Genomic DNA, 21,740 nt, shown 5'->3' with positions numbered 1-21,740 from the left:
TTCAATAGACTCCTGTGAACCCAGGTGGAGACCTGAATTGTGGCAAGACCTGGGGACTCTTGGGCCCAGAGTCAGTGACATAGCAACAGAGAACTAGAGTGGAGAGTGAAGCCACCAGCTGATAAGAAGAGAGGGCATATGCAAAAGAACATACACACCTGCAGATAATACCCACTCGACCTGGCTTCAATGACTAGATGATCAGAGCTCAACTAGTAATCTGATACAATTTGATGAACTTGACCTACACCTATGGATGCAGTAGCTCAAAAGAGGGAACAAATATTTACAGCAAAGATCATTCCCATCCCCTCCATACACAGAGTAGACAGGGATGGGCAACTTGGACATTGGCTATTCAAAATGGGGATGGGGGCTACAAAGGTAAGAAGTGATTGGCTTACAAGCTTTCAAGAGGGAGCCTAGATCCAGAGGGCACGGAGGAAGGTAGAACCTCCATTGAGTAGTATCCAATGAGTCTGGGTGGGGCTGATGAAAGGAGACGTGGATAGGTCCTTGTGATACAATAGTGAATAATTGTTATCAGGACTGATTGTGAGGGTTGGAAATGTAAAGGTGGACTTTTGTAGCAAAAGAAGGAGAGTGACTGACTTTGCAGTCCAAGAGCGGAGTGTGGGACCCTACCCAAAGAAGCAGTGACGCCAGAGATGGAGGGAGAGATGATGAAGTGGAGAGATGGAGCAGCTGGGGACTCTAGACTCAGAGAGGGAGAGGGGCTTGTGCTGATGCCTGGGGAGCAGGCTTGCAGTGGATATCCTTTGGTTGTTTGATGATGCATGGAGGGGATTGTAACCATGGCTATGAAATGATATATGATAGGATGAGTGTAAAGCTAATGTTTTCCCATTTAAAATATCACATAATTCACAATAAACATTGGGGTAAAAAAATCTAAACAAAAAATTCCAAAGGGCAGCTTGAGAAGACCAAGTCAACTATTATATTGAAATGTGCAAAGACCTGGAGGAGAAAAATGAAAGGGAAAAACATACTCAGAATTTCTTAAGCTGAAAGAACTGAAGACAAAATTCAAGTCTTGACTTGCAATAGTGAAGGATGCTATGGGCAAAATATTGAAAAATGGAGAAGCATGAAAAGAAGGTGAAAGGAATATACAAAGTTACTGTACCCAAAACAAATGCTCAGTGCTCTACTATTTCAAAAGGGTGCATATAAGTAAGAATTGATGGTATTGAAGAAGAGCTTCAAGCAGCACTGAAGGCATTGATGAAAAATAAAACTCCAAGGAACTTATGAAGTACAAATTGAAATCTTTCATCAAACTGAAGCAGCACTGGAGGGACTCACTCACCTATGCCCAGAAATTGGAAGACAGCTATCTGGCCCACTGATTCAAAGAGATTGGCATTTGTGCTCAATCCAAAAAGACCCAACAAAATGTGGAAATCACTTAAGAGTGTCATTAATATCTCATAGAAATAAAATTTTGCAGAAGATAATTAAAATATGGTTACAATAGTACACCATTAGGGAACTGCTACAAATTCAAGCCAGATTCAGAAGAGGATGTGGACCTAGGGATATCATTGGTGACATCAGATGCAGAGGATACCAGAGAGACATTTTACTTGTGTTTCATTTTCTATACAAAGGCTTTTGACTACATGGATCATGACAAACTATGGACAACATTGTGAAGAATGGGTCTTCCAGTACACTTAATTCTGCCCGTGAGGAACATTTACATAGACCAAGAGGCAGTCTTTCGAACATAACAAGGGGATATTGAATGGTTTAAAATCAGCAGGGATGTGTACAAGCCTTGTATTCTTTCACCATACTTGTTCAATCTGTATGCTGAGCATAAAACTGAAGAAGCTTGATCGTATGAAGGAAAAAGTGGCATTAGAATTGGAGAAAGACTCACTAACAACTTGGGATATGCAGATGATAAAACTTTGCCTGCTGGAAGGGAAGAGGACTTAAAATATGTACTGATAATGATCAAGGACTACATCCTTCAGTATGGATTGCACCTCAATGTAAAGAAAACAACAGTTCTTACAGCTGGACCAATAAATAACATCATGATAAACAGAGAAAAGAATAACATTGTCCAAGACTTCATTTTGCTTGAATCCACAATCAACACTAATACAAATGATACACTAACTTGATATGGAAAGGAAAGAGATGTCGAATAAGCAAAGCACTACATAAGAACAAGAGTCCTGGTGTGGCGCGGTGGGCTAATGCATCAGACTGCAAAGTCATGTGGACTGCAACATCAGTGGTTCAAGCTCACCAGCTGCTCCTTGAAAACCCTATACCGGGTCACTAAGGGTCAGAATCGACTGGACGGCACTTAACAATAACAAAAAATTTGGAGGCCTCTCACTCCCTGATCTCAAAATTTACTACACAGCCACAGTGGTCAGAATAGCTTGGTACTGGTACAACAAAAGGAACATAGACCATTGTAACAAAATTGAGAACCCAGAAATAAATCCATCCACATACAGTCAGCTGATCTTTGACAAAGGTCCAAACACATTAAATGGGGAAGAGATAGTCTTTTCAACATAATGTGCTGGCAAAATTCATTTGCAGAAGAATGAAACAAGATCCATATCTCACACCATATACAAAAAGAAACTCAACATGGCTTAAAGACCTAAATGTAAAATCTAGAACCATAAGGATTATCAATGAAAAAATAGGGACAAACTTAGGGGCTCTAATACATGGCATCAATACACTGTCAAATATTACTAAAAACATACCAACAGTGGAAGATAAAATAGATGCTTGAGAAATCCTAAAAATAGGCACTTATGTGCAAAAAAAGATTTGCCAAAAGAGTAAAAAGGGAGCCCACAGACCAGGAAAACAAAAATTTGCAACACCTCAGACAAGAGACTGATCTAAAAAATTTATAGAAAACGACACCACCTCTACAAGGGGACAAAAAACAAAAGCAAAAACATGGACATAGGACATGAATGGACACTTTAAAATGGACATAGGACAAGAATGGACACTTCACAACAAACACCTCCCAGCAGCCAACAAACAGATTAAGAAATGTTCATGAACATAAGCCATTTGAGAGATGTAAATCAAAACAACTATGAGATATCATTTCACACCAGCATTAATAGCAAACTTTTAAAAAGAAACAGAAAACAACAAATGCTGGCAAGGGTGTGGAGAGATTGACACCCTCCTACATTGCTGGTAGGACTGTAAATGGTTCAGCCACTGTGGAAAATGCCATGGCATTACCTCAGGAAGCTGGAAATAGCAATACCGTTATGACACAGCAATCCCACTACTTGGTATATTGCTGTTGTTGTGTGCCATTGAGTCAGTTATGACCCATAGTGACCCTGTATAGGGTTTCTGAGGAACAGATGGTGAGCTTGAACTGCAGATCTTACAGTTCAAACCAACCTTGCAGTTCAGCGCATTAACCCACAGTGCCACATCAGGAATCCTTGGTATATAGCCACAAGAAATAAGAACCACAAGAAACAAGTACATATATGCACATCAATGTTCATTGAAACACTATTCACAATAGCAAAAAGATGGAGACAGCATAAATGCCCATCAATGGAAGAATAGATAAGCAAACTTTGGTATATATATACAATGGAATACTATGCAACACTGAAAAACAACAATGAATCTGCAAGAAAAACCTAATAATTTGGATGAAACTGGTAGACATTATGCTGAGTGAAGTTGGTTAATCACAAAGTGACAAATATTGTATGAGACCACTATTGAAAACCTCAAGATTGGGTTTTCATACTAAAAGAAACCTGTTTTGATGGTTACCAGGGGTGAAAGAGAAGGGAAGAGTAATTCACTGGCTAGAGAGTAGATAGATACATGTTAGTTCAGGTGCCAGGCAATATACAGCAAAAGGGAGGTTGGCAGAATAATGATGAAGACACAGGGAGGTATGCAAGGCCTAAAACGGATAAAGGTAAATGGTTATATATACACAATTTCAGAACAACAGTGTTCTGCAGGTAGATACATGAGCAGAGACAAAGGATAATGGGTATGAGAAGAGTGGTATACATATATATACATCCCACAAATGTATGAGTTTGAAAGAGGGTATTTGTCCCTGGGTATTTTTTTTTTTCCCCTGCAAATACAACAAGGAATGTGGTGGAGATTACAGTAGGTAAAATGATGAAAAGTTATTAGATATTATCAAACATCTTAAGACTGTGACTCAGGACCACAGTCCCAGGTGACACCATGCTCAACTGGCATAACATAGTCCACAAACTTTGGTGAGTAGCATCTGGAATCTTAACAGCTCATAAACAGCTGTCTAAGGTGCCGTCATTGATCTCTCCATGTGTGGAAGAAAGAGTGATGAGACTTGAAGGAGCTTGGATTCAATTAGTCCAATGGACTAATGAAATATATGAACATCAGTCTCCATGATTCAAAGGCCAGAAGACCTAGATGGTGCCCAGCTACCGCAATTTACTGCTTTGAAAGTAGTCAGATTAGAAAATTCTGGATAAAGCAGCAGAAAATGTGAAACAAAACTCAAAATTGTTTTTTAAAAAGACAGGGCTTATTGATCAGAAACAGACTGGAGGAACCTGAATCTATAGTCCTCAACTACTCTTCAGGCCTGGAAAAGAACTTACCCTTGTAGCCCAAATTTCAGCTAAGCAGTTGCTAAGTATATAGGGGGGAACAACAACACTAGTAAGGTATGCTCACCATGGAATGGTCTATCATTCGAAATCAAAAGGGCAACATTTGCCTAAGGACAAAGTTGAAAAGGATGGGAAGCTGGGTGGAATGAAAATAGGAAACACAGTGTGGAAACAACATAGCTGTTGTTGCATGGAAGTGATTGCAATCGTTGAGGTGAAACAAAGAGTATGAGTTGTTGAATGTGAAACTGGTGATCTTGTCTGTAAATCTTCACTCAATTCACAATAAAAAAATTATATTAAAAAAATCAAACAACATATTGCATTAGATAAATCTGATGCACAAGACCTCTTAAAAAATGTTCAAGACCCAAGATACCAGTTTGAGGACTACGGGGCAGTGACAAAAGCCGTGGTATATTCAATAGTCTGATTTGCATTTGAAAACTGGCCATTGAATAAGGAAGACATAGAAGAATTGATGCATTTAAATTATGGTGTTGGAGAAGATTATTAAAAGTACCATGCACTGCCAGAAAGATAAACAGTTCTGTGTAGGAAGAAGTACAGCCAGTATGCTCATAAGAAGTCAGGATGACGAGACTTTGTCTCTCGTACTTCGGACGTTATCAGAAGGGACCAGTCTCTGGAGAAGGACATCATATTTGGTAAAGTGGTGGGTCAGTGAAAAAGAGGAGGGACCCTCAATGAGATTCAATAAAACAGTGAGAGCAGCAATAGACTCAAGTATAACAACAATTTTGAGACTGGTGAAGGACAAGACAGTGTTTCATTCTGTAGTGCATATGGTCACTTTGAGTTAGAACCAAATGGACGGCACCTAACAATAAACTATGCATGTGAAAGCTGGACAATGAATACGGATGACAATAGAAGAATCAGTGTATTTGAATGATGGTGTTGGTGAAAATTACTGAAAGTACTGTGTATTGCCAGAAGAACAAACAAATCTGTCTGGAAGAAGTACAGCCAGACTTCGTCTCACATACTTTGGACATTTTATCAGGACACACCACTGTCCTGGAAGAAGGTATCATGTTTGGAAATGTAAAGAGTCAGAGAAATTGAGGAAACCTCCTATCAAGATGAACTAACACAATAGCTCCAACAGTGGACTCAAACATGACAATTGTGAGGCGCATGCCCAGGCAGTGTTTCATCTTGTGCAGAGGGTCATTATAAATTGGAACTCACTTGATGGCACCTAACAACAACAAATCACTACCATGCTTTTGAGAATCTTATTCATATAACTATTTTTTTTTTCAATAATCATAAACATGCAAAGAAATACAGCTCAATAGTACATTAGGCAGAAGACAGATGAGAAAACCTTCAATATCTTGAGTTCTGCCTTTATCTACCTGACCTGTCCATTTCCCTTGCTTTCATCATGACTGTATTTCATTTTCATCCTTTTATCTTTCTTTTCTTTCATATGTCATGATATTATTAATCTTGTCATTTTAGGATGAAAAACGGTCTCATCACATTCTTTTAAAAATGAATGAGGCTTTTTTGAGATCGAGTTTCATTCAAAACTGGTAGTTTTCTAGCAGGCCTATTCCCATAGCTCTAAAGTTACTACACAAACAAGACAGATTAATATCCACAGTAACACATTGTCACTTTCTGGACATCTCAGTCTTTCCACGGCCCACAATGGCATTCTCTTTCAAGCATTCTAGACACCTACAACACTACCCCTATTAGTATTGAAGAATGCTAATCTCAAAATAAAGTTGCATAATGCTTAGCCTTTCAAACCCATTCTGGAGCTACTTTCTGAAAAATTATTACATATAGTATTTTTTTCCTCTTTTTTCTTTAATGTCCTGCATTAAAAGTGAAACCAAAATTATATTTATACAATAGTAAAAGACTTCAGTATTCCAGCATCAGGGTCTAAAAATATTGCATGACACATACATGTAGTCTAAAATTATATGAATATGAATATTTTCCATAATCATGAATATTAGAAAAAGCATCCTGGCACAATGTGAAAGGAAATCGTTTTCTGACCACTGCAGTTAGAAAGGCTTTTTCAATAATGGTGGACTCTGCTAAGTATATGCAACATTATAGACCTATTGTCAAGTAGGGAGCAAAAGGGCCATACTTTCCAAGTCTATACTTTCCAAGGAAGACAGGAAATGGGAGAATTCCTTGAAAAGTCCTCCAAACTATGTACCACTGTCTTATGGCCCACTTTTCCTGAAGACATTTGATGATACTGCCAGAATCAAAGACAGAACTTGCCAATGGAAATGAAGGAATCTATTTTAATAGCTGCTGTTAGAATGAGCACATTAAATACTTGCTATTACTACCACCACTTGAGAGAGGCATATGGCATAGTGATTAAGAAGGCAACGCTGGAGTTAGACCACTTAGGATCAAACCTTAGCTTGCCACAGTGTAACATCTCCGTGCCGTAGTTTCCTCATCTGTAAAATCATTATTTTACCTTATAAATTGATAAAGGAGTTAGGGGTTAATTCTCCTAGTGTGCTTAGAAGACCAGTACCTAGTCAATGTTCAGTAAATATTAATATCCATTCAATCTAGTAATCTTGAGGAAGGAAATCCTAACTATAAACTTCTGGACTTTAAAAGGCTTAAATGGAAAAGCTAACTACAGAAATACTTAGTGCAAAAAGAAGAGTTTAAAATGTGGGGAAATGGTTAAATCTGTGGTACACTGTGTAATCAGTGTTCTTTTTCCAGCCAATCAATAGGAACATTGGCATCAAGCAACTAATCATGAATCAAATCACTCAATAATTACAGCAATACAACATGAATACTATTAAGCAACATCCAAAGAACTTGAAATTCTATTTCATTCATTACAAAATGCAACTTAATGTGCACTGAACAAAAATCCAGTTTTTATAGGAAAACAAAATTATGTAGTCAAAGGCTCCATCTGAGCTTATATCAAGCTTACATGTCACAGTATAGTCATATGATAACCAGCAAAGGACAAATACTTACAGAAATAGTGAAAGGGGTGAGTTTTTTCTTATTAATGGCTCTTTCATCAATTGTATCAGGTTCAGACAAGTTGATCATTTTGCTAAAGAAAAAAATGGTGACAATTTAGTTTAAGGTTCCCCAAAATACTTTCAGTTTATTTTTGCAAGCAGCCAAAATAGTTAATTTTTTTAAATGTTACAATAACCCATTACTTTAAAATACTATATCATAATTCAAATCAGAAATTTAGTTTAAAAATACAAGAAATTTTCCTTATCCTAAAATAAGTCTGTCAGTACATTTTCCTCCTAGTTTTTTAAGTCTTGCATTTTCTTCATATGAGTCTTGTCTTTAATTTAGTGATCATTAACATTATGTAGCCTGAAATGCGAACAGAGAAGTTCTTGAGAAGCCAGGTTTCATAAGATAATATCAACACTTTTGTTATAATTACTATTGTTGAAAAAAGATAAAAAGCCATTGACAATCTGTCAAGTATCTCAATAATTCAGACATTTTCAATGAAATGAATATAAATGTTGTTTGTTTCATAATATGTTTTATTGTTTAGAAAAGAGATAGGAAAATACTCATTCTATTCAAAAATTGCAATTTTCTCTGAAGGTCAAAGAAGATTAAAATTGGGGGTGAGGTCAGCATAAACTAATGTCTTGAAACTGATACCCTATATTCACATGGTTGTTATTGTTGTTAAGTACCGTGGAGTTGGTGCTGACTCATAGCGACCCTATATAGGGTTTCCAAGGACTGGCTGGTGAGTTTGAACCACTGACCTTGGGGTTCAAACTGACCTTGTGATCCAATGCTTTATCCCACAGTGCCACAGCAGGACGGGTTTTTATTTGTTTAGTTTGTTTTTTAAGTAAAAAATAGAGAAACGACTGGAAGGAAATGTGCCAGAATACTTGTTAGGTACTGTTGAGTGGTTCTGACTCATAGTAACCCCATACACAACAGATGCCTGGTCCTGTGCCATTCTCACAATTGTTGTTATGCTTGATTGAGCCCATTGCTTCTGCCATGGTGTCAATCCATCTCATTGGAGGTGCTACCTTCTTTTATTGACCCTCCACTTTACCAAGCATGAAGTCCTTCTCCAGGGATTGGTCCTGCGTGATATTATGTCCGAAGTATGAGAAAAGTCTCGCCATCCTTGCTTCTAAGGAACATTCTGGCTGTACTTCTTCCAACACAGATTTGTTTGTTCTTTTGGCAGTTCATGGTACTTTCAACATCCTTCTCCAACACCATAACTCAAATGCATCAATTATTCTACGGGCTTCCTTACTTATTGTCCAACTTCCACATGAGGCTACTGAAAATACTATGGCTTGGATTTAGACACACCTTAGTCCTCATACTGACATCTTTGCTCTTGAACACTTTTACAAGGTCTTGTGCAGTAGGTTTTCCTAGTGCAATACATCATTTCATTTTGACTGTTACTTCCATGAGTGCCAATTGTGAATCCAAACAAATGACTAGTAATCGTTAATTATGAGTGACAGAAATATTGGTGATGTTTATTTTTTTCTTAGTACATTTTCTGTATTTTGATAAACTTAAAATAAAAACACAGCTTCTTTATATACAGAAGTTTGCTGTATTTAGTACAAACAATACAAACAAAGATGTGTCATGAAAGAATTTACTATCTAGGGAGAAAACACTGCCAAAGCCAAATCCACTGTCATCAAGTCCTGTCTGACTCACAGGGACCCTACAGGACCACAGGGTTTCCAAGGCTACATATCTTTACAGAAACAGACTGTGACATCTCCACATCGCCCTCTTGTGGAGTAGCCTGAGCATTCGAACCACCTACCTTTTAATTAGCAATAGAGCACTTTAACCACTATGCCACAGAGTTCTTTGGGAGTAGAAACAGATTGCAAAGAAGCAATAAACGGGGTCTTCAAAAAGTTCATGGAAAATGAATATTATGGGCAAAAAACTATGCATCAATTTCAACGTTTCTTTTTGCCTCTAAATAAACTCATAGTTAGTTGTTATGTCAGGATCTAGTTGGAGGCACTAAGACCAAGATGTTGTTGTTAAGTGCTGTCGAGTCAATTCCAAACCATGGTGGTGGCGGTTAAGTGCCATGGAGTCAGTTCCGACTCACAGCAACCCTGTATAGGGTTTCTGAGGCTGTAAATCTTTACGGGAGCAGAAAACCTCATCTTTCTCCCATGGAACAGCCGGTAGTTTCGAACTGCTGACCTTAAGGTTCGCAGCCCGATTCGTAACCACTATGCTACCAGAGCTCAGAGACCCTATCACAAAGCAACAGGAATTCTGCTAAAACTGAAGCAAGACAAATATCAAATTTATAGTAAAGCTTGGGTAAAAGAATGGCAAAATAACTGATGTGTTACCAAACGTTTATGGGGACCATAGTTACCAATGAAAATCTGCAGTTTACAAATGGATAACTCACTTTAAGACAGGAAAAGAGGATGTTGAAGTGGTCCAGCAAAAGCAGACATGTCAAGAGCAGAAGCCATGGCAACAGTTTCAGGGATACTTACTCAAGACATTTTGCTTACTGACTTTCTGAAAGACCAAAGAACGATAATATTTGCTTATTGAAAGAGTGTTTACAGAAAGTTAGCCAAAGCTTTCACAGAAAAAGTATCTGGAAAATTTTCGTCTTCGAATCTTCCTTCCCTATGGCAATGATCGTTTTCATTCTTCTCATCAAACAAGGACAATTCTGCAAGAGTTTCCATGGGAAATCATAAGGCATCTACCCTACAGTCCTGATTTGACTCCTTCTGACTTCTGTTCTCTAATCTTAAAAAACAATTTCTTACACAAGCAGGCATGTAAGCTTGCTGGCAACCACGTTGGTCTACTACTGGTGAAAGGAAGTGGGGGAAAAACAGCAATGAAGAGGTGGGCTGAGTCTGACCAAGTTACACAGACCTCCAACAACCTGGAGTGTGGTGAGAGCTGTTTGGACCAAAGTACAATGAGACCTGGGGACATCTGAGCCCATGGACAAGGACATAGCCACAGAGGGCTAGAGCTGAGAGTGAAGCATCCAGCTGATATGAAGTGAGGGGATATGCACAAGGGCACCCAAACTAGCAAACAGTGCCCACAGGATCTAGCTGCAATGTCTAGATGTTCAGAACCCAACTATGGGAAGGAAAAGAAGGGGAAAAAATTTTTTTTAAAAGAAAACAAGTATAAATCGCTACAGAACCTGACCTATACTTATGTTTGTCATAGCTTAAAATACCAACCAAGAGGGAAAGAATCTTTACAGCAAGGATCATTTCCATCCCCTTTGTACACAGGAGTGACAGGGATGGGAAACTTAAGACATTGGCTACCTAAAATGTGTGTGTGTGTGTGGCCTGTAAAGGCACAAAGTGACTGGCTTACAAGTTTTCAAGAGGGAGTTTAGATTCAGTGGTTTTCATCCTGTCTAGACAGGTCTTGTGAAAGGAGATGGGGACAAGACTTTCATGATTCAATAGTGAATAACTGTTATCATGACTAATTTCGATTGTTGCATCTGTAAAGGTAGAGTTTTGTATCAAAAAGGGGTGAGTGGTTGATCTTATAGTCCCGGAGCAGAGGACCCTGGGACCATCAAGGGAGAAGAGCAGGAACAGAGTTTGTGACCCTAGCCAGAGACACGGCAATGCCAGAGATGGAGGCAGAGATGATGGGATGGAGAGAAGGAGCAGCTGAGGACTCTAGACTCATGGAGGGAGAGGAGATGTGTGCTGGTGGCTTGGGGGGCAGGCTTTCAGGGTGTGCTCCCCTTTGGCTGTTTGAATGATTGTATATTCCTAAGTGTTTTGGTGCATATCCAAAAAGCCCAAAATAAAACAAGGGAATAGAAGCAAATACTGTTGAATGATGAAGCATGCAGGGGATTGTAATCATTGCAATGAAATTAATATGGTAGGATGAATATAAAACTGATGTTCCTCCATGCAAACTATCACTCAATTCTCAATAAAAATGTAAAAAAAAAAAAAAAAAAAAATGAGGGGAAGAACTTAGACAAATGGGAGGGAATGAGGCACAGCACTGGCCAGGGGAGAGGGGTTTGACTGGTTACTGTGTTGGTGGGGGTGGAGCACCATGCCGCTGGTCACTGGAAGGCTGTCTAGGGTAAAGGGAGTGAGTGATCACACGTCTCTGGTCATCAATCACCAGTGTGATTGTGTAGTGCACCAGTGCTAGTGCAGTCCTGGATGAGTGCAGCTGTTATCTGGTTCCCACCCCAATCAGAATGCTGCTTGCAATAATTCAAAATGACCATGCTGTGTTGGCAATTCATCATTCTCCTTATCTCCTTGTTTGGTGTTTTCATTAAGTCTCTTCTGATCAGTGTTTGATCTATTTCTTTATACTTTCCTTTCAAGCTCATGGTTCTGAGAGTGTCATCCATATCTAGTTTACTCGGTTTGTCAGGTTTTTATTGTAGAGGACCTAGATACAATCCTAGTCTGCCATCTTGAATTGACCCTCCTATGGCTTGGGGTTTGAAGAAAAGTTATAGAGAAAACGATCAAATCTTTAAATCTATTGCTAACTCTTTCTGCCTAACTCTGTGTAATTCTGAAATTTATTAAATAATATATCATACACACACACAAAAATTCCTTCAGTTAATAATGCAATAAAGACTGCATTGACATGGCTAAGTGCCCAGTACCTGTTTTTTTAGGGATGGACTAAATGACTGATATCGCTTACAAAAGGGTCTCGACCTAGATGGAGTTTGTTTTAAGAAATGAAGTCTATATTTTCTATTTTTATCTTTTCATTTCCTTTCCCCATGACCATTTTTGAACTCCCTTCTTATAAGGTAAATTAAAACATTTTCATTTAAGCACAAATTAAGTCCATTTTTCTTTTATACTTCATATTCCTGTCCCAGTCAGTAATCAACAATCCCTCACAGGAAAGTGTAAAAAGAAAACCTGTGAACATTTTTTAATTAATTTGATTTATAAATCCAGAGTTTCCAGGCATGCAAAATTGGTTTGAACTACAAGGTCAGAAGTTCAAGCTCACCAGCTGCTCCTTGAAACCCTATACAGGGTCGCTATGGGTCAGAACTGACTCAACGGCACTTAACAACAACTGTGTAAATAGATGAAAAAGACACCAAAAATAAAGGAAAGCATTTGAAGAAAAACTTTAGGAAACATACAGTAAGTTTTAAATTTTCTATGTGATACATGTTTTTCAAAACCTAAGTACCTATTTGTTAACTAATTCCAAAAACATAGTGTATTTGCTAAATGGTAGCTTTCATGGAATGCTCATCATGAAGCAACCACAGTATGCCAACTTAATCTAATGTTCAACTCACCAAAGTAATATGCCATCTGCAAGCGATCTGAAAAGACTGCCATCATTAGGGTTCATGGGTATGAGATGCTTACAGTCAGGGTCATCCTCCAGAGCTTTGTTTACCCAGTTCACAAAAGCCACTTTTTCTTCCTCTGAAAACAGAAAAATTTGGTAAGCAAACCACATTTCACAAAACTCACCTCATTACAAAATATACTTTTCAATTTCTGCTCAAGGTTAGCAAATGACTACTGCTCACACAATAAAGAGTTTTTAAAAAGTAGAAAAGAGAATTAATTCCACTTTTGATCTAATTTATTTAGGGGAGAACAAGGTTTTTACCTTAAAAGAATATTCAACTTGATTCTAAGATCTTTTCAAACATAAATTGCTTCTGAGAGCTAATGAATCAGAATCCAGATATATGAGACAAGTCAAAAAGTACTGCTATAATATATTTGTATTGTAGCAAAAATACCTTCAGCCTTGCAGAATACCTAAAAAAGATTCTCAGGGACCCCCACGGATTCCTCAAACTGCACTTTAAAACCACTGCACTAATGTATTCACTCAAAACTAAATTGTAACTTGACTACAAACAAATTTCATCAATTTAAGGATCCCAAAGATACTATTGTAATATGATGCAGTGTGCAAAGAACCATTTTGGAAAACAAAATGTATGCAATAACAGATTGGAGTTTTCTCCTTCAGTTTATCAGGATAATGAAAAAAATATCTTTTCTTATAGGAAACATCAAAGAAAATTGTGGGGTTTGTTTGCCATTTATTTTGGGGGAAAAATTAATTCTTTAACATTTTCTGAGATATCCTTCATCTCTTGGATGAAAATCTTGCATGGAAGGTATATGCTAATGTTGTAATATAAATTAGTTTCTATGTGTGTCCATGTGTATACGTAACTGCTATGAGTAAATAATAAAATTTCCTTTGGGGAAAAAAACACTGCTATAAAAAATCATACATACATTTATTAGACAAAAATATCAAATTCTGAAGCTATTGATTCTTGACATACCCTTCTCCCCATCTAGGTCTATACAGTTTCAAGAATTCTGAAATCTTTGATCTATACTACATCAAAACAGCAGTCTGGGCATCCTCAAGGGACTCAAATAGTACACCTTTTCAATGATCTTTGAATTTGGGGAACAAGTTTAAAGACACAAAATCTGTAGGGTATATTGGGTAAGGTTTTCCAATAAAATTATTGTAGGGCAACCCTCAAAAAACAAACAGGTGCATTGCTGTGATAGAAACAAAACCATCAATGCAATTTTCTTGATCTTTTCCTCATCAATGTAGTTTTCAATGTTCTTAAAACTTCTTCCTAGGTAAGATGGCAGAGTAGCAAAGCAAAAAGTTTTCAGTAGGACCAAACACTAAGTGCCAAGTGCCAAGGATTTAGCTCAGAAAATTGGGATCTCCAAAAGCAGTTATCATAACCTTCTGAGCTGACCTCTCTGCCTTGAATTTAGCTGGCCAAGGAGATCCTCTTAGAAACAGTTTTGATTGGATTTTTAGTTGTTGTTGGAGGCATGCTACAGAGACTAAGACAATTATATTACTTAGAAAACTTGTCTGCTGCCATCCACTGATCACACAAACATGTTTAAATGCATTTTGTTTGGAATAAACCTACACATGTATGAACTAGAACCCTAGTAGCAATACTTTTTGGTTACTCTTATATCACCTTTGTTTATATATCATAACCTGCCTACTAATCTTGCCTCATCATACCTCCTCAGGGACTTAGAGGCCAGGGATTTAAAGATTACCACTATACCTGTCATCAATAATTTTTTAAGTACAATGATAAAACAGATAGTCAAACATGCCTAAACTGTTGTTAAGTGCTATTGAGTCAGTTCAGATAAAGTTTCCAAGGAGCAAGCAGCTGGTGAGTTTCAACTTCCAATCTTAGAGTTAACAGTCCAGTGCTTATCCTACAACACCACACCAGGACTCCATACTAGAGATCTATGTAGTGTTTTAAAGAATTTAAAGAAAGAATCATTTCTGGCTGGGGGGAATATTATTTGAAAATTAGGTTCTTAATAGGTGAAGACAGGGAAAGGGTAAATTTTTCCAGATATACCAAAAAAAACAAAAACAAAAACAAAAACCGAAACCTAAACCCACTGGCATCAAGTCAACTCTGACACATAGCAACCTTGTATAGGGTTTCTAAAACTGTAAATCTTTACAGCTAGGCAGCACAATGCCTAGCCCACACAGCACCACTATTACTGTTCTAAGTGCCGTCAAGTCAGTTCCAACTCACAGCAGTCCTATATAGAGTTTCTGAGGAGACCCTGGTGAGTTTAAATAGCCAATGCTGCAGTCCAATGTTTAATCTACAGCACCAAACCAGAAATCCACAGCACTGCTATAGGAACCAAGAATGAGATATCACTACACGGTCAATGCTGTTGTTGTTAAGTGCCACTGAGTCAGTTCTGACTCCTTGCAAGGTTTCTGAGGCTGCACAACTATGCTAGAGTAGAGATCCTTATCTTTGCCTTGTGAAGTGACGTGTGGGGTCAAACTACCAACCTTGTAGTTTGAAGTCCACTGTTAATCATACAAAGCAACCATGATCCCACAATCATTAGGATGTCCATAATCAAAAAGACAGACAATAGTAAGCACTGGTAAGGGTGAAAAAATTGCAACTATTATACATTGCTGATGGGATTATAAAACAGTGCAGCAGATTTGGAAAACAGTGTGGCAGTTTCTCAAAATGTTAAACACAGAGACACCATTTGACCTGGTAATTCCACTTCTAGGTATATGTTGCTGTTGTTAAGTACCAGTTGAGTCGTTTCTGACTCACAGTGACCCTGTACTGAGTTTCCAAGCAGCGCTGGTAGGTTTGAACTGTCGACCTTGCAGTTAGCAGTTCAGAACTTATCCTACAGCACCATACCAGGGCATGAAAGTAACAAAAATATTTACACACGATTATATCAGTACTATGCATAATAACCAAAAAGTAGAAGCAACCCAGCTGATGAATACATAAATAAATTATGCATACAATGGCATACTGTTTGTCAATAGAAAGGAATGTTGTATTGATATATGCTACAGTATGGATGATCCTTGATATATCCATAAGTCAGAGAATGAAGTCAAGTGAAGGAAAACTCACACACTCTAGGATGCAATTTACAGGAAATTTCCAGAATAAGCAAATCCATCAAGATAGAAGTATGTTATTGTTTTCCAGAAATTGGGGAGAGTGGAGTATGGGTTGTGACTGCTAACCGGTGCATAGTTTTTCTTTCTGAAAATACTCTGAAATAAGAACATGATGCCAAATGTACAACTCTAAGAATATACTTAAAAACACATGGAACTATACACTTTAAAAGAATGAATTCTGTGGTGTGTACATTGTATTTCATTGCCTATCATAAAATTGACAGTTCAAACCCACCAGCTGCTCCTTGGCAACCCTATGCAGGGTTGCTGAGTCAGAACGAAGTTGACGGCACTTAACAACAACAAAGCTATCATTACTCAACCACCATTCATCTGTCATTTTGTGGTGGCTTGCATGTGCCATGCTAGAAATGATGCCACAGGTATTTTAAATGCCAGCAGAGTCACTCATGGTGGACAGGGTTCAGCTGTGCTTTCAGACTAAGAAGAGAAAGGAGGAGAGGTGAAATACTTCTGAACATTCACCCACTTAAAACCTTATAAATAGCAAAAGATCATTGTCGGCTATCATGCCAAAAGATGAAAACAATATGAGTGACACCAGAATATTGTCAGATATAGTGCTGGAAGATGAAACTTTCAGGTTGGAAGGTACTCAAAATACAACTGGGGACCATTAGAGTTGATTATGAAGACTTGAATGGAGTAAAGTTTTTGGGACTTTCATTTGCTGATGTGTCACAACTCAAATAGAAAAAAAACAGCTGCAAACATCCATTAATAATTGAAATATGGAATGTACAATGTATGAATCTAGTAAACTTGGAAGTTGTCAAAAATGAAATAGAACAAGAAAACCAAAACTTGCAGATAGTACCCATTTGACCTAGCCTCGATGGCTTGAAAATCAGAACTCAACTAGAGGAAGACAGAAGAAAGCAAAAAACAAAAAACAATTTTTGATAAAGTAAATGAGGGTAAATTGCTACAATTTGATGAAATTGACCTGTGCTCATGGAGGTAGTAGCTCAAAATACCAAAAGAGAGGGAGGAGTCTTCACATCAAGCATCAGTGCTATCCCCTGTATACAAGGTAGATAGGGATGGGCAACTTAGACATTGGCTACCTAAAATGAGGAGTCCTAGTGTGGCACTGTGGACTAATGCATCAGAATGCAAAGTCATTTGAACTGCAAGGTCAGTGATTCAATCTCACCAGCTGCTCCTTGGAAACCCTATACAGGGTTGCTATGGGTCGGAATCAACTCAATGGCACTTAACAACAACAACAACAACAACAACCTAAAATGAGGGGGAGATAAAGGCATGAAGTAACTGGCTTACAAGTTTTCAAGAGGGAGTTTAGTTTAAGAGTATGTAGTAGAAGATAGAGTTCCCACTGAATAGTTTTCATCTTTTCTAGATGGGTCTGGGAAAAAGAGATGGGGATTAAGAGTCTTATGATTCAATAGTGAGTAATTGTTATCATGATTAATTGTGACTGTCACAATTGTAAAGTTAGAAGTTTTGTAACAAAAATGAGGGAGTAGTTAATCTTACAGTCCAAAAACAGAGGACCCTAGGACCATCAAGGCAGAAGAGCAAAAATGGAATGTGGGACCTTATCCAGAGAAGCAGCAACACCACAGATGGAAGCAGAGATGGGGACATGGAGAGAAGGAGCAGTTGAGGACTCTAGATTCATGAAAAGAGAGGGACTGAGAGGTAGCAGCCAGGAGACAGACTTGCAGAATGTGCCCTTTGGTGGTCTAAATTATGATATATGCCTCAGTGTTTAAAAAGAAAAAACTAAAATGAAAAGAGATAAATACTGTTAACCGATGGTACATGGAAGGGATTATAATCATTGTAATGAGACAAAGTATATGATTTGTTGAATTAGGAACAGAGATCCAGGTGGTGAGAAGGTCAGATAGATTACTGGATAAAATAGACTGTCTTGGTCACTAGCAATCAGCTGTGTCCCTTGCCTGTTCGTTAATCCTCACCTCTCCTTCGGGAAACATACGCAGTGGTCTGAGCAGGCCTCAGACCCTGATAAGTGGAGCCCAAAACGTGAGCCCCGAATACGAGAGATAACGCGAAGGACCCTCCAAAACAGACCCAAAGAATAAGGACGCGCGGACATTAAAAGAAGGGAGGGCAATCTGATCAGGTAAGTATGGGTAACAAACCGGGAAAAGCACGGGATGTAGAGATGTTGAGAGAAATGCTACGTAGCTTTGTAAATTCATAGACTTTGTAAATACTGTCTGTCCTTGGTTCCCCGAGGATGGAGTGGTTGGTGTTAAGTTATGGAATCAGACAGGTCGTCAACTGCAAGAATATTATGCCCAGAATGGCCCATCCCGGGTGCCTGCCGATACGTTTAGTTTGTGGCGGCTTGTCCGAGATACTTTTGATTTTGGCAGCGATCATCTGGGAGGCAGTTCCACAGAACCAACCGCTCCACCTCCACCCATATACCCTGGTTTACAATCTTTACAGACTTTGAGCATAGAAAAAGAATTGGGGAATGTGAAACACAAGGATAAGAAAGAAAATAATAGTGGGGATGAAGCCTGGACAGATTCTCCGGTCAGTGCTCTTTTTCCAGTCAGCGTAAAGAAGGAACAAGAAGAGGAGAAGCCGTGCCCTAAAATGGCGCCGGCACCGAAGGACAAGGAAGTAAGAGAGGCAGTAGTAGATAAGGCAGAAAAAGAAGGGCTGCACCCTAACATGGCGCTGGAAAAAGAGGAAACGCCCATGTGCAAGTCTAATTCCCCATTAACTTCTGGTGAAATGCCTGAGGAAGATCTAAGATCTGTGCTGAAAGTAGTTTTAAGTCAGTTAAAAGATTTAACTTTAGAGAAGAAGGCGTTTACTGAAACTATACAGCAAAAGGAGGAGCAGTGGCGCGCTGCCCTTGCTGACTTAGCCAAAGAAAGAGAACCTAGAACTCAAAGAGAAACAATGACTTCCTTACGCTTGAACCCCTGTGCCACCATTCAGTCCAATACCCCGTGATTGCCCCTGTCACTGTAAAAATAGCTACCCCAAGATACTCCCCGATATAGGCAGCATTGCTTGATGGAGCAAGATAGGGGGACGAGTTATCTGGTTTTCAAATGTATCCAATTGTGCAGACGCCTGCTGGTCAAGAAGAACACGGTAGAGATGTGGAGACTTGCACCCACAGCTCTTTACCCTTTAAAAGTTTAAAAGAGTTAAAAATGGCTTGTGCTCAATATGGGCCGAATGCTCCCTTTACACAGGCTTTGATAGAAATAGTCTGTGAAGAAGCCTTGCCATCTTTAGATTGGAAGAACATCGCCCTTGCCTGTCTTGCAGGAGGTGATTATTTGTTGTGGAAATCTGGGTATTATGAGGAAGCCCGGCATATAGCAAACCTTAACAACAATCAGCGGAATGGGGGAGCCACATTTGACATGTTAGTAGTGGAAGGGGAATATAATACCATAGAAAAGCAAATTATGTATCCTATGCCCGCCTATGCTCAGATTAATCAGTGTGGACAAAAGGCTTGGAGATCCATCCCCAACACTGGTACGCAAACTACTGAGTTATCAAAGGTGCATCAGGGTCCTGGGAACGAATCTTTCTGAGGTACACCTGGGATGAGTGTCAGAACTGCTCCGTATTTGATTATTCAGTTATGTTTAATATTAAACTTAGAAAGTGAACTCTTGGTATCCATGTAAAACCGAATTTCCCTCTAGAACCGAGACAGTAAAACTTCCTCAGAGGACGAACAAGGACAGGTTTACTGGGATTAAACAGGCAGGTTCTGGAGAGGAACTGCCCAGGGTATTCACTTGGGGTGGAGTGGTAAATTCTGGGAATATTGGATTAAGGATAATGGTGGCAACTACCTCGGACTGCCCTGGGTTTAATCAATTTGACCTATATGTTCTCCTTCCTCCTGAAAGCTTAACTTTCTTCAGACCTTTTGCTTGACTTTCTTCAGACCTTTTGAAATCCTTTTCACCTTTACCATTGAAGATTAGGTGCTATAGGTATGTTAATTAGCCTTGAGAAACCTCGAGTTGCTGCTCTGGGATTCAAACCTGAAGAGTACTATATAAATTTGCTCGAATTTCTGGAAAATTAAGGATGTTAGATTATCAAGACAATTTGTGATGTATATTTTAGAATTTGTTCCTGTAAATCATTGTGTCCTGTTTTAAACGATTAATCACATTTCATTTCTGTACCCTGTCTTAATAATCCCCTTCTTCCTTTGTGCTCTTCCTCTCCCTAAAGCTGCTGATGCAGCTTTTTCTGACAGTACATGATGTGTTACTAACCAAGGGGCAAAAATAGTCTTTTCACAGGACACTATAGATTCCAGACCAACTAATTCGACCCTATAGCGAGAAGACGGCCACTTCCCATTCCCCGGAGCATGGTAGTGTTCACTGAGGAGCCATCTGAAGGCGTGTCTCCACCAGCACCCACAGACTCCAACAGCTGGACTTTTGATTTCTTCCCTCCAACGTCTCTCTCTACAAAATCTAGCAAGCCTGCCACCAACTCTTCCACAGCGACTGGCTGCCCCCACCTGAGGACAGTTGAAGTGCTTAACGGAGCATGCTATGAGAACTGTTAACTTTTAGAAAGCTGAGATAACTCCAGAGACTCTCTTTGTTGCTTTGCTTGTCGGGTACTGGGAATGGGATTCAACAGATGTTCCTATTTTTGTAAATTGTTCATCAACCACTGTATGTTTTGACAATTTTATGGCTATGCTAGCCATTCTTAATTCAACATCATCTTGAAACTCCGTTTACTATTGTATATTCTAACAACTCCATTGATTTGACGTTGGCTTGTATTGGTTCTCTACCAACATTTATTGTAAACATTGTTATATTGCAAATTGTATTATTGTGATTAGGCTTTTGTCATGTTACTGGTGAACTTAATTGAACCTCAGTATAATGATCCTGCTTTGTCACCTTAGAGCAGGTCGTGGTCTGGCAACGTCTTGCATGCCATGCTGATTACCGCTCCATTTGTGTAACTAAACTTGTGTATAATGCTTCGGCCTTTCCTTGGCCCATAGTGCAGGCCCAGCTGCACAGAGTATGGATCGCTGAGAATATCAGCCGAGAATGGAATAAGTTACATGCACGAATAATTGCTATGCATTATGCCCCCCGCCTCGACAGCACACCTGCATAACTAGCTAAACAACTTCTCGGCGACCTTAAAAATTTATTCCCTACTATACCTTCCCTCTCTCAATTGTGGGGTCCCCTTCTCGCTATTGGCATACTTGTCATCTTTGCTTGTCTCCTCCTTCCCTGCCTTCTTCGGATGGCGGTTGTTCAGTATAAACTACTGTGGAGACGTCTTCACGGCCTCCAGCTAAAGACACTCCCTCGGAATATGCAGGACGTGTAGCCAAAGACAGGTAAGGATCAGTGGAGCCTCAGTCAACCTAAGACAGAGCCATTGCCTTTTGCTGCAATGAGTTTCAATGACGGGTAAGGCTGG

The 21,740-nt window shown here is 39.0% G+C and overlaps 1 protein-coding gene across 1 annotated transcript in view; it reads right to left on the bottom strand.

Moving 5' to 3' along the window:
* PLS1 (plastin 1) overlaps positions 1-21,740 on the bottom strand; it is a 76,013-nt gene that overhangs the window by 36,906 nt on the left and 17,367 nt on the right. The window contains exons 4-5 of the mRNA XM_006869857.1: positions 13,045-13,177; positions 7,698-7,779 (exon numbers count right to left, since the gene is read on the bottom strand). Coding sequence (XP_006869919.1) covers positions 7,698-7,779; positions 13,045-13,177 — 215 coding nt within the window. The remainder of the gene's footprint in view (positions 1-7,697; positions 7,780-13,044; positions 13,178-21,740) is intronic.

Source organism: Chrysochloris asiatica, unplaced genomic scaffold (assembly GCF_000296735.1).
Source record: "Chrysochloris asiatica unplaced genomic scaffold, ChrAsi1.0 scaffold00136, whole genome shotgun sequence".
Lineage (NCBI taxonomy): Eukaryota > Metazoa > Chordata > Mammalia > Afrosoricida > Chrysochloridae > Chrysochloris > Chrysochloris asiatica.
This window is presented reverse-complemented; position numbering and strand designations above follow the sequence as displayed.